We start from the raw sequence: 12,545 nt of genomic DNA on the forward strand, positions 1-12,545 counted from the left end.
TTCTATAGGCAAGAGAGATAAATCAGCATTTTCAGGGCATTTGACTCTTACTACTATCATCTTCTAAATTAAACAAAATTAGGCCTAGAACACTGTTTCTATTCTGCTTTGATAATCAATAACTAGAATAAGATTTGGTCTCCATTCTGTAGATATAATTGGATCAGATAGATTTCCATACCAAATTCGAGTGAAAATTGTCAATGAAGTCATAAGTTTTAACAAGCAGCAGAGAAGAGAGATAAGTGTTAGAGGATAAAGATTTGATAAAAAGAGAATTTAAAAAAAAAAAAAAAAAAAAAAAAAAAAAAAAAGTGCTGCTGACTTAATTCTTTTAGTACGTCCTTCTTCTAATTAAGCATTTTCCTCCAGATGAAATTCAGAGAATGACATGATGTGTAACTTCCAGTGACCATGATGTTAATGTGTACAAAATTAAGAAAAATAGCACTGAATTAAATAACATAAGGCAATAATGTGCAGTTACTGAACAGGATAGTTTCTCTTTCACAATTTTTGGAAAACAGATGTCTCTGCCTTTAATAATCCCCATAGCCAATCTGTCAAAATAAGGTTTGGTGCAATATATGAGTTTTACAGCCTTTGCCATAAGGAACACAGCAATCTTTATTAAAAACTCAATAAGTGTAGTCAGTAAATGAATGACATGGAACTGCGAGAAACTATTCAATCCATATCAACAGCAGTGTCTTAAATCAACCCATTCTAAAGCTGTAACAATGGATAGACTAACTTTTAAGAGGAGCCCAAAAGGGATAACAACCAGCTTTAGATTCCTGACATCAAGTTGAGCAGCATTTTACTATCATTTCCTGGATAGAATGAGAAATCCAAGAATGTGATCTGACCCAGTACAATTGTACCTAAACAATTATTTTAGTTTGCTTAAATATGAGAAAGTGTTTACAGGATGACACAGAGAGAATAAAACAAGTATGGATGGATCTCATGAAGTGACCTGCATTCATAGAATCATAGAATCACAGAATCATAGAACCACCAAGGTTGGAAAAGACCTTCAAGACCATCCAGTCCAACCATCCAACTACCACCAATATATCCCACTAAACCATGTCCCTTACTACAACATCTAAATGTTTCATTTCAATATCAGTTGTATATAAATAAAATTTGAATGCCATGTCTAGCAAATGAAGCTAAAGGGTCAGACTATCCAAGACCTAAGACCTAGACCTATCCCAGGTTTGTGCTGAAGTGTGATGAAATGTGAAATAAAGCTTAAAGCATTTTGAAGTGGAGCACAGATGACAATGTTGGAGGATAGCAAGTGAAGATAGAAAATTTACCATTCATTTAAAAATACGCTGCATGTCAGCAAAAAGCTGTCTTACTAAGAATAAATTTAATCACTTTCCACTACGAGAGAGGGAAATTTTGTTTTGAGAGTATTCTCAGGTATAGTCTGAGGGAGGTTAATAATCAGCTATGGAGATAGTAAGAAGATTAATGATACTGAAAAGGCAGGAAGAAAAAAAAATCAGAAGTCTTACTTTTCTACTGATGTTTCAGTGAGTTAACAATAACATAATGCTGTGATATTATGAACATTACCCATGCTGACTATGTCACAGGCTTAAAATGAGAGACACATTTCAGTCTTTACAAAGGAGGAGAAACAAATCAGCTTTTTTGATGAATAGATACAGGGGAGTGTATCAACCTGCTGTGGATTCAACACAGTGGTACAAAATGGTCAACTTGTTACACTCTTACATTTACTGAATGACAACTGCTGTTAAGAATAAAGAATTTTCCCTTTTCCATGGAGAGAGAAAATTGAAAAGGTTCTTTTAGTCACATTTTTTTAACCTAATTTTTCTTCACCACACTGTAACTTGATTTAATTACAAAAAAGTTAGTCAATTAAATTGAAATTCCAGATTATCTTTTCATCATATAAATGGATAATAATATTTGCAATATTTGCCATAAAGATACTATAAGAACGATAACAGATTTTGAGGGAATAATATTCTGCACTTTCATATTTAGTAGTGATTGGGATAAACACAATATGGAAGAAAGTCCTTAACACAAGATTGAAGAACAAGGTTGATGCTCTTAGAAAATGTATGATGCACAGCCACTGGAGAGGCTTAAGAAATTCAGGTGGATTCATTACTTAATTACTGATATATTCAACTTTCACAAAGACAGTGAGCTGCTCTGCACACCGGCCATCAGTTGTTGGCAGTTGTTTTAGAAATAGTTACAGGAAAGCAACATTGCATCAACAAACTTTGCATCAAGAAAAGTACATGGTTATTGTATAAAAACATTTCATTGGGTCACATACAATCTCTAGTGGATGGATGACAAAGATCTTTAAATAAAATTCAGCCTGGTCATGCTTTGCTGTATCATCTCTGCTGCCTCAGCTTCAGTCTCTTATGCACAGAGAAAGGGAGAAAACAGAGGGTTAAAAACCACAGCTCCTGACAAACAATACGTAATGCACTGCAACACTGAGCACTTCTGACCTTTGTGTTCACAAATCAACACAATCAGGTTTGGCAACAACTATTACACAAGGATAAGAAAGAGAAGTCCTCTTGTTCCTATTTGTCATTTTGGTAATGGAATGGACCCTTAAAAGCCATCTGGTCCAACTCCCCTGCAGTGAACAGAGACACCTACAGCTCCACTGGGTGCTCAGAGTCTGTCCAGCCTCACCTTGGGTGTCTCTAGGGATGGGGCATCCACCACCTCTCTGGCAAGCTGTGTCAGTGCCTGAACACAATAACTGCAAAAAAACATCTTATATCCAGTCTAAATCTCCGTTCTTTTAGTTGTAAACGATTTCTTTTTGTCCTGTCGCAGCAGGTTCTGCTAAAGAGTCTGTCCCCTTCTAACTTACAGCCCCGCTTTAGATACTGAAAGGCCATTCTCAGGTCTCCCCAGAGACTTTTCTCCTTAAAGTGGAACATCCTCAGCTGTCTCAGCCCATCCTTGCAGTATTTGCATCTGAATCTGGTTCATAATCCTTGTAATGTCCTAAAAATTGTTCTTTTTAAAGTTTCAGTCATTCAGATTTTTAAAGTTTCAGTCATCCTCAGGCAGTTACTAAATGAGCTGGTAGCTCAAAAGAAAATCTATTGCTATCTTCTATGAGCTGGTACACTCCAGCAAGTTTCTTCCATCAGAAGTGCAAAGGAGCACAGTGGGGAGGTCAGAACAGATGTCCCATGAGAAAAAATTGAACTGATGCTCAAATTCTCTGTCACAGGTTATGGGAGCAGTTTAGTAAAGGAAGGATTATTTTCAGTAACAATCAGTTACTGAACAGAAAAGTATTACCAAGTAACTGTGAGATGTTCAGGTTAGATTTGATTTTGTTAAGTAGCTCTGTACATTATATATAATGTTCCTCTGCATTATCTCAAGTGGCAGAACATTACATAGTCAGAGTATACTCTGCCCTTTGAATGTACACCATCTTTTTTTGGTACGCATTGTCATTTGACATTAAGAAATTCTTAATATTAATTGAATTATGTTAATTAAAATATAGCCAGACTGATTTGTATATGCCACCTTGTGGAAAATCCATGACATTTTCTTATCCAGTAGCAGATGCTGGAACTTCTGAACTCATAAAGAACCACTGGGAGTTACAAAAACAGCTGAGTAAGAAGGATAAAATATTGCTACCAAGGTACAGCTGCTGACAATACAGCTGCTGCATGACATCTAGTAACAACAACAAGAACCAAATTAAATGCATATGTCTCACATATTTCTGTCTGACTCTATCTCACAGCATGTTTTCACCACGGATTTCTTTAAATGAGGTCAAAACACAACACAGAGATGAAACAGTTATGAGGTGTCACACTTAACCAGTGGCAGTAGAAGAAAATGTGTAAATCCAATTGATAAGAGGTGATTTTCAAACAAAAAGAAAGCTTTGAATGCAGTGTTAAAAATCATAATTATGATTTAATTATGTTTTCATGTTACTCAGTTGTCTTTTATTATGTTTGCATAACTTCACCACAGTGGCTGATCAAACATGAGTACTTCACAAATGTCATGGTTTTATGATTTTTGGTCATCAGTATTCCACACCATAACATCATGTAATGCACTGGGGGTGGGGTTTGATATCTGCCGAATGTTCGTCCGTTGGAGAAGAACTACATTTCCCCAGGAGGCTTTGCGGTCAGCAAGGGGATATAACTCCATGCAAGGTCACCTGAGCCTTCTTCTTCGCCTGCGCTTCGCTGTCTGCGCTTCGCTGTCTGCGCTTCGCTATCTGCGCTTCGCCGCCTGCGCTTCGCCGCCTGCGTTTCGCCATCTGCACTTCGCCGTCTGTACTTCAGTCACTCAACCGGACTGCACTTCTCACCCCAGGATTGTGGTGAGGTCTATACAATTCAAACAGACTCTCTCTCTCTCTCTTTGTAGTTTACTAATACTATATTTAGTAAAATCATTTGTTCCACCTCAGATCAGTGCTGTTGTTTTTTTCAAGTATTTTGGGGTCCCCTGCTTCCCCTTTTCCAGAGGCGCGGATCCGCAGATCCCTCCGCCCTGCTGGTCACGGAACTGGGCCGGACCAGCCCATAAACCGTTGACATTTTTGGTGGAGAATGCGGGCAACAGTTGCTTTCTAGCTGTTTAGACTCTCTGCTCTCGGAGAGTTCCGTTGGTAAAGCTTATCTGTTTCACTGGTACTCTCTAAAAAACGTGACCTTGAAAACTCCAGGCGGACTGCCAGTATCGTAGGATATTTGTAAACTCAGAGCTTTACTATCTCGCCTCTGTAAAAAAAAAAAAAAAATGCTTTCTGTAGTGAAACTTACTTTTAAAGGGCTGCACGCTGCTGCCTCTTCTTTCCTAATGCTCAAAACATACTGGGCATTAATTAAGCTTGCCACCTTGCTCTATGGAGCAATCAGCATATACAATCAAATGAAAACATGGGTGGAAATATGGACCTGGCACGTTCGTACAATGTGGCTTACAATTCCGGAGACAGCTGCCAATTTTACAGGACTGGGATTTTTTAAGGTTTCCAGTCTCACCTTTCAGCCTGTAATGCAGTTTCTGAATGAACACCTAGTCGCATTACTAATCTCCCTGAATGTATTGCTCATCATTTCGCTCAGTATTAGTATTTATTATATTTTGAGGATATCCTCCCCAAAACCAGAGAATACTGAGTGGCAGGGAGTGTGGAGAGGTCTGGGAAAGACTTTAGACAGATGGAAATCTTCAGTCTCATGGAACTTTACTCCAGAACACCTGAAAGACCCTGAGATTCTAAACAGCTATTTAAGGCAGGAATGTTGCGGTTTGGGCAGTTCTGAGGAGGCACATATGATTTGGGGCCTGGCTAATGCTTATCGGGCCTTATTCAATACTATCCTGGAGAGAGAAAGAGCTTCTGAAATTGAAAGGGAGAGCCTCAGGGAAAAAGTTCAAAATGAGCGAGAGAGTCTCCTGCTCCAGAGGAAAAACCTCCAATCTGAGAGAGATGCCCTCCGAATTGAAAGAGACTCCCTGCAGTCCAAACTCGACAATCTTAAATCTCAACAACACACCCTCCAATCTGAGCTAGATACTGTCATAATCGAACGAAACAAGCTCCAAGCTGAACTGGAGGATGAGAGCATTGGAACCGACCAACTTGATCAACCACAAGAGGCACCACAATCGATGTCAGTTGCCCCTGTAAGAGGACGAAAAACAAAGCGAATCTCGACTCAGTTAGAAGAGAAGAAAGAGGAGGAAAGAGGTCCAGAGGAGTGGCTCCGAGGTCCAAGAGAAGCACCTCTGAGTCCAGGGGAGGGACCCTCAGTAAGACCACGGTCACCAACACCTACAAGGGCAAGAAGTCCTGGAAGAGCAAGAGGTGAGCAAGATATTGTTACTTTTGTGGATCGATCTCTGAAAATGAATGAAATTCGAAGTCTGAGAAAAGACTTCTCACGCCACCCAAATGAGCCTATTGCTACTTGGTTACTTCGATGCTGGGACAATGGGGCCAACAGTGTGTGGCTAGATAGTAGAGAAGCTCGCCAACTGGGTGGCATTGCTAGGGACTCCGCCATTGACAGAGGTATTAGTACATGCCAGAACCAGGCTTTCACCCTCTGGAAGAGGATGCTGTTAGCTGTAAGAGAAAGTTACCCCTTCAAAGACGATCTGATGCCCGAGAAGAAGAAATGGGCTGATATGGAGGAAGGCATCCGTTATTTGAGAGAATGTGCTGTGGTGGAAACACTACATAGCCCTGATTTCATTCCTGATGAGCCAAATCAAGAGCATGATCCTGAGAGGGCCAGGTGTACACCAAATATGTGGCGTACGTTCACGAAGACTGCACCAGAAAGGTACGCCAGTACATTGGCAGCAATGTATGGCAGAGGGGAAAGAAGACCCCTTATAAATGAATTGGTTAATAAGCTTCAAGACTTTGAGTTACATTTAAGCCCTCTACGAGCTTGTGTTTCAGCCATTGAAAAAGTAGCTGAAAAGCTGGACAGAATGGAAAACAAACAAGAAGATATAATAGATAAACTATCAATTGTGCCTGATGCCGATGAATACATGGTGGTCACAGATACATCTAATGAGGAACAGAATTCCCAAAACAGCCTACTTGAGGGGCTGATCAACTTGGTTTCCTCCCAGCTGGTGTCATCCAACATCTCAGCTATCAAAAGAAGACGTCCTCCTGCTCGAACAAGTGACAACAGTAAGACCACGTCACGTTTTGTCTTGTGGCATTACCTACGCGACCATGGAGAAGATATGAAGAAGTGGCATAAGCAACCCACTCCTGCACTTCAAGCATGGGTAAAAGAGCTACAAGACAAATCAGCCACCAAGGTGAACTTCTCCAGAAAGGTAATTGCTCCAGTTGCTGCAGACAACAGAGGTAACAAATAGAGGGGCCCTGCCCCCAGCCAGGGGGGGGAAAGGGATAATAGAGTTTATTGGACTGTGTGGATTAGATGGCCTGGTACATCAGAACCACAGAAATATAAGGCCCTAGTTGATACTGGTGCACAGTGCACTCTAATGCCCTCGAGTCACCAAGGGACAAAATCAATTTATATTCATGGGGTGACAGGAGGTTCCCAAGAACTGACTGTGTTGGAGGCCGAAATCAGCCTCACTGGTGAAGACTGGCAAAAGCACCCTATTGTGACTGGCCCAGGGGCTCCATGTATACTTGGTATTGATTACCTCAAAAGGGGATATTTTAAGGATCCCAAAGGGTATCGATGGGCCTTTGGAATAGCTGCTGTAGACACAGAAGGTGCTAAGCAGTTATCTGCTTTGCCTGGCCTATCAGAAGATCCGTCTGTTGTGGGGTTGCTACGAGTAGAAGAGCAACAGGTACCGATAGCTACAAAAACGGTGCACAGACGGCAGTACCGCACCAACAGGGATTCCTTGCTCCCCATTCAGAAGTTAATTCATCAATTAGAGAACCAGGGAGTGATCAGCAAAACTCACTCGCCTTTTAACAGCCCCATATGGCCAGTGCGTAAAGCCAGTGGAGAATGGAGGCTGACGGTGGACTACCGTGGCCTGAATGAAGTCACACCCTCATGGAGTGCTGCTGTGCCAGATATGTTAGAACTCCAATACGAACTGGAGTCAAAAGCAGCTAAGTGGTATGCCACCATTGACATCGCTAATGCCTTTTTCTCCATTCCTTTGGCCAAAGAATGTAGGCCACAGTTTGCTTTCACATGGAGGGGCATTCAGTATACCTGGAACCGTTTGCCCCAGGGGTGGAAACACAGCCCGACCATTTGCCATGGGTTGATCCAAGCTGCACTGGAACAGGGAGGTGCTCCTGAGCACCTGCAGTACATTGATGACATCATTGTGTGGGGCAACACAGCAAAGGAAGTTTTTGAGAAAGGAGAGCAAATAATCCAGATCCTTCTCCGTGCTGGTTTTGCTATTAAGCGAAGCAAAGTGAAAGGACCTGCCCAGGAAATTCAGTTCCTAGGCATAAAGTGGCAAGATGGCCGTCGTCACATCCCAACAGATGTGATTGACAAAATCACTGCCATGTCTTCCCCCACTAATAAGAAAGAGACACAATCGTTTCTGGGCGTAGTGGGTTTTTGGAGAATGCATGTTCCAAACTACAGCCTCATTGTAAGCCCACTTTATCAGGTGACAAGGAAGAAGAATGATTTTGTGTGGGGTCCTGAGCAGCAGCAGGCTTTTGAGCAGATTAAACAGGAGATAGCCCGTGCTGTGGCCCTGGGGCCAGTACGGATAGAACAGAATGTGAAGAACATCCTCTACACTGCTGCTGGAGAGAAAGGCCCCACTTGGAGTTTGTGGCAAAGAGCATCAGGAGAGACCCGAGGCCGACCCTTGGGATTCTGGAGTCGAGCCTACAGGGGGTCGGAGGAGGGCTACACTCCAACTGAGAAGGAGATCTTAGCTGCATATGAGGGGGTTCGGGCTGCTTCCGAAGTAGTCGGTACTGAAACACAGCTCCTTCTGGCACCTCGACTGCCAGTGTTGAACTGGATGTTCAAGGGAAAGGTTCCTTCCACCCATCATGCCACTGATGCCACTTGGAGTAAGTGGATTGCACTGATTACACAACGAGCACGGATAGGGAACCTCAGCCGTCCAGGAATCCTAGAGGTCATCATGGACTGGCCTGAAGGTAAAAAGTTTGGAACACCACCAGCAGAAGAAGTATCACGTGCTAAAGAAGCCCCACCATACAATGAACTACCAGAGAATGAAAAGAAATATGCCCTATTCACAGATGGATCATGTCGTATTGTGGGAAAGCATCGCAGATGGAAATCTGCTGTGTGGAGCCCCACACGACAAGTTGCAGAGGCCACTGAAGGGAAAGGAGAATCAAGCCAATTTGCAGAGGTAAAGGCTGTCCAACTGGCCTTAGATGTTGCTGAACGGGAGAGGTGGCCAATGCTCTATCTCTACACTGACTCATGGATGGTAGCAAATGCCTTATGGGGGTGGTTACAGCAGTGGGAGCAAAATAACTGGCAAAGAAAGGGCAAGCCTATTTGGGCTGCTGACCTATGGAAAGATATTGCTACCCGAACAAAAAATATGGTTATAAAGGTGCGTCATGTAGATGCTCATGTGCCCAAGAGTAGAGCTACAGAAGATCAGCGAAATAACCATCAGGTAGACCAAGCTGCCAGAATTGAGGTGGCTCAAATAGACCTGGACTGGCAGAACAAGGGTGAATTATTTCTAGCTCGGTGGGCCCATGAGACCTCAGGTCATCAAGGAAGAGACGCAACATACAAATGGGCCAGAGACCGAGGGGTGGACTTAACTATGGATGCCATTGTACAAATCATTCATGACTGTGATACATGCGCCACAATTAAACAAGCTAAGAGGATGAAACCTCTCTGGGAGGAAGGGCGATGGCAAAAGTACAAATATGGGGAGGCATGGCAGGTTGATTATATCACCTTGCCACGATCTCGCAATGGTAAGCATTATGTGCTCACCATGGTGGAGGCAACAACCGGGTGGCTTGAAACATATGCAGTACCCCATGCTACCGCCCGAAACACCATATTAGGTCTGGAGAGGCAAATCCTGTGGCGACATGGCACCCCAGAAAGGATTGAGTCAGATAATGGGACTCATTTTAAAAATTCACTTGTGGATACTTGGGCCAGAGAACATGGCATCGAGTGGATTTATCATATCCCCTATCATGCACCAGCCTCTGGTAAGATCGAACGCTACAACGGGTTGTTAAAAACCATGTTGAAAGCAATGGGTGGCGGAACATTTAAACACTGGGAGAAGCACTTGGCAGAAGCCACCTGGCTGGTTAACACCAGAGGATCAATCAGTCGAGATGGTCCTACCCAATCCAGCTCCCTACATATTGTAGAGGGAGATAAGGTCCCTGTAGTACATGTAAAGAACATGTTAGGAAAAGCAGTTTGGGTTTTTCCTCCTTCTGGGAAGGGCAAACCTCTTCGCGGAACTGTCTTTGCCCAGGGACCTGGGTCCACCTGGTGGGTGATGCAGAAAAACGGGGATGTTCAGTGTGTACCACAAGGGAATTTGATGTTGGGGGAGTGCAGTCTGTAATCCCATGTGTTAAGCATGATGTAGTGATGTAGAATAAGGGGTGGAATGTCATGGTTTTATGATTTTTGGTCATCAGTATTCCACACCATAACATCATGTAATGCACTGGGGGTGGGGTTTGATATCTGCCGAATGTTCGTCCGTCGGAGAAGAACTACATTTCCCCAGGAGGCTTTGCGGTCAGCAAGGGGATATAACTCCATGCAAGGTCACCTGAGCCTTCTTCTTCGCCTGCGCTTCGCTGTCTGCGCTTCGCTGTCTGCGCTTCGCTATCTGCGCTTCGCCGCCTGCGCTTCGCCGCCTGCGTTTCGCCATCTGCACTTCGCCGTCTGTACTTCAGTCACTCAACCGGACTGCACTTCTCACCCCAGGATTGTGGTGAGGTCTATACAATTCAAACAGACTCTCTCTCTCTCTCTTTGTAGTTTACTAATACTATATTTAGTAAAATCATTTGTTCCACCTCAGATCAGTGCTGTTGTTTTTTTCAAGTATTTTGGGGTCCCCTGCTTCCCCTTTTCCAGAGGCGCGGATCCGCAGATCCCTCCGCCCTGCTGGTCACGGAACTGGGCCGGACCAGCCCATAAACCGTTGACAACACATTAATCGACAGCAGATCTCAGTATTATTTAAAAAATATTCACTGAATGAAAACCCAGGTTTCACAGGAAAAAATCAGAATGATTTCAGCAAAATCAAAATCTCACCTATTATATACAAAATTGAAAATATTTTCAGTTTTACTTTCTCCATAAATTTGTTACACATTCTCCAAGAGAACTGTATATGCTTCAAGAGAGAAAGGATCTGGAAAAGAATATTTTGAGAAAAGAAACAAACCAGTCAGATTATTATGCTTTCTTCTTCGTGTGGATTAATGCACAAAAATAAGAACTGAGATAGTTAATATCATTTCTTAATTTTAAAAGGCCTGTGAGATAGTGATGACATTTAAAAAGTTCAGGAAAAGAAATCATAAAAAACTTATTCTATTCTCTAACTTTTAAGCAAGTCTTTTTCCAAGACATAAGGAATACAGCTTGATATTTCAAAAATTGTTTAAAATAAATTGATGGTACTGCTTGTCATTTGGTTACTCAGAAACACACCTGAATGTCATTCTAGACAGGAGTCAAGAACACTATAGCTAAAGTAACAAAATGGACATCTCTCAGGGTCTCTAAATGACACTAAGGCAAATGATATAGAGCATCATGGCAGTGACTCAGGCTGAGATAAGGAAATGATGTGCTATCATGCCTGCTAGAATGACCAAGCTCTTGTGATACACCCTGGTGGCTCCAGTGAAACTGGTGGGATCCTTCTGAGATGAATCAGAACAACTTTCCACTTCAAACACTGCTCAATTCTGTCAGTGATTCCAGCTGCCCTCCATACTAGAATGCCATCACTTCTCTCGCTCCATGAGCATTTTTTTCTCCTGATAATACACAGTTAAAAGACTTTGAGTATGCCTTATGTACTGGGTGTTAAGTATATAAATTATGGTACAATTACGGGAGCTTTTTTTTTCTTGACAAAATTACATAAATCAAAGTGAAATATATCTGACGTGAATGCATTTTCACACCTTTTTTGGTATGTTTGAAGAAAAGAAATGAATTTCCCTCTGAACCTTCAATTCCAGGAGGGTAGGGGGGCAGTTACGTGGGTTTTTCACTTGTATTTTTCATAACAGTACATTGCCAAAAATATTTTAGTCTCCCAGGGGCTGTAATAAAAGGCTATGTGCAGGTTAATGGATTACATTGAAAATCCAGTGTGTTCAAATATGAAAGAAGGGGGTGTGGTTTTTTCTTTTGGTTTCTTCACAACTTTTATTCTCTCCAAACCAAAGGGCTCACTGATGCATTTAGGACTTTCTCCTGTTGAACACAGCTGTGGCTCTAGCTGTGAAACAGCCCAACCTACTCAAAACAACAGGTGCCATTCTCCCACATCCTACACAGTGCTGCTACTACCCTTTCCTTGCCAGACAGTGTGTCTCTTCCAGTTGACTGTATGCAGAATCAAGAAAGAGTTTAGGACCCTTTTCTGGTCTTCCTGACCAAAATGAGAAATAGTAATTTCAGAGAAACACAGAAGTGATGAGGTGGGAAGGAACCTTTGGAGATCCCCTCGTTCAACCCCTGCTAAAGAAGGGACGTTCATGCAGGGTGCTCAGGACATCAGGTAGCTTTTGAAGACCTCCAGAGAATCATACAATAGAGAGAATCACAAAATAGTTTGGTCTGGAAGGGACCTTAAAGCTTACCCAGTTCCAACCCCCTGCCATGGGCAGTGAAATCACCAGTTCAGGCCACCCAGGGCTCCATCCAACCTGGCCTTCAAACCTCCAGGAATGGGATGCCCACAGCTTCTCAGGGCAGACTGTGACTGAATTCAAATGTCAGTTGAAC

The 12,545-nt window shown here is 42.6% G+C and overlaps 1 protein-coding gene across 1 annotated transcript in view; it reads left to right on the plus strand.

Moving 5' to 3' along the window:
* The first annotated feature begins 7,000 nt into the window (after positions 1-7,000).
* The window catches only part of LOC128074959 (uncharacterized), a 46,963-nt gene continuing 41,418 nt past the window's right edge, over positions 7,001-12,545 (plus strand). The window contains exon 1 of the mRNA XM_052671339.1: positions 7,001-9,851. Coding sequence (XP_052527299.1) covers positions 7,072-9,851 — 2,780 coding nt within the window. The 5' untranslated portion in view covers positions 7,001-7,071. The remainder of the gene's footprint in view (positions 9,852-12,545) is intronic.

Source organism: Tympanuchus pallidicinctus, unplaced genomic scaffold (genome assembly GCF_026119805.1).
Source record: "Tympanuchus pallidicinctus isolate F22 unplaced genomic scaffold, pur_lepc_1.0 scaffold11, whole genome shotgun sequence".
Lineage (NCBI taxonomy): Eukaryota > Metazoa > Chordata > Aves > Galliformes > Phasianidae > Tympanuchus > Tympanuchus pallidicinctus.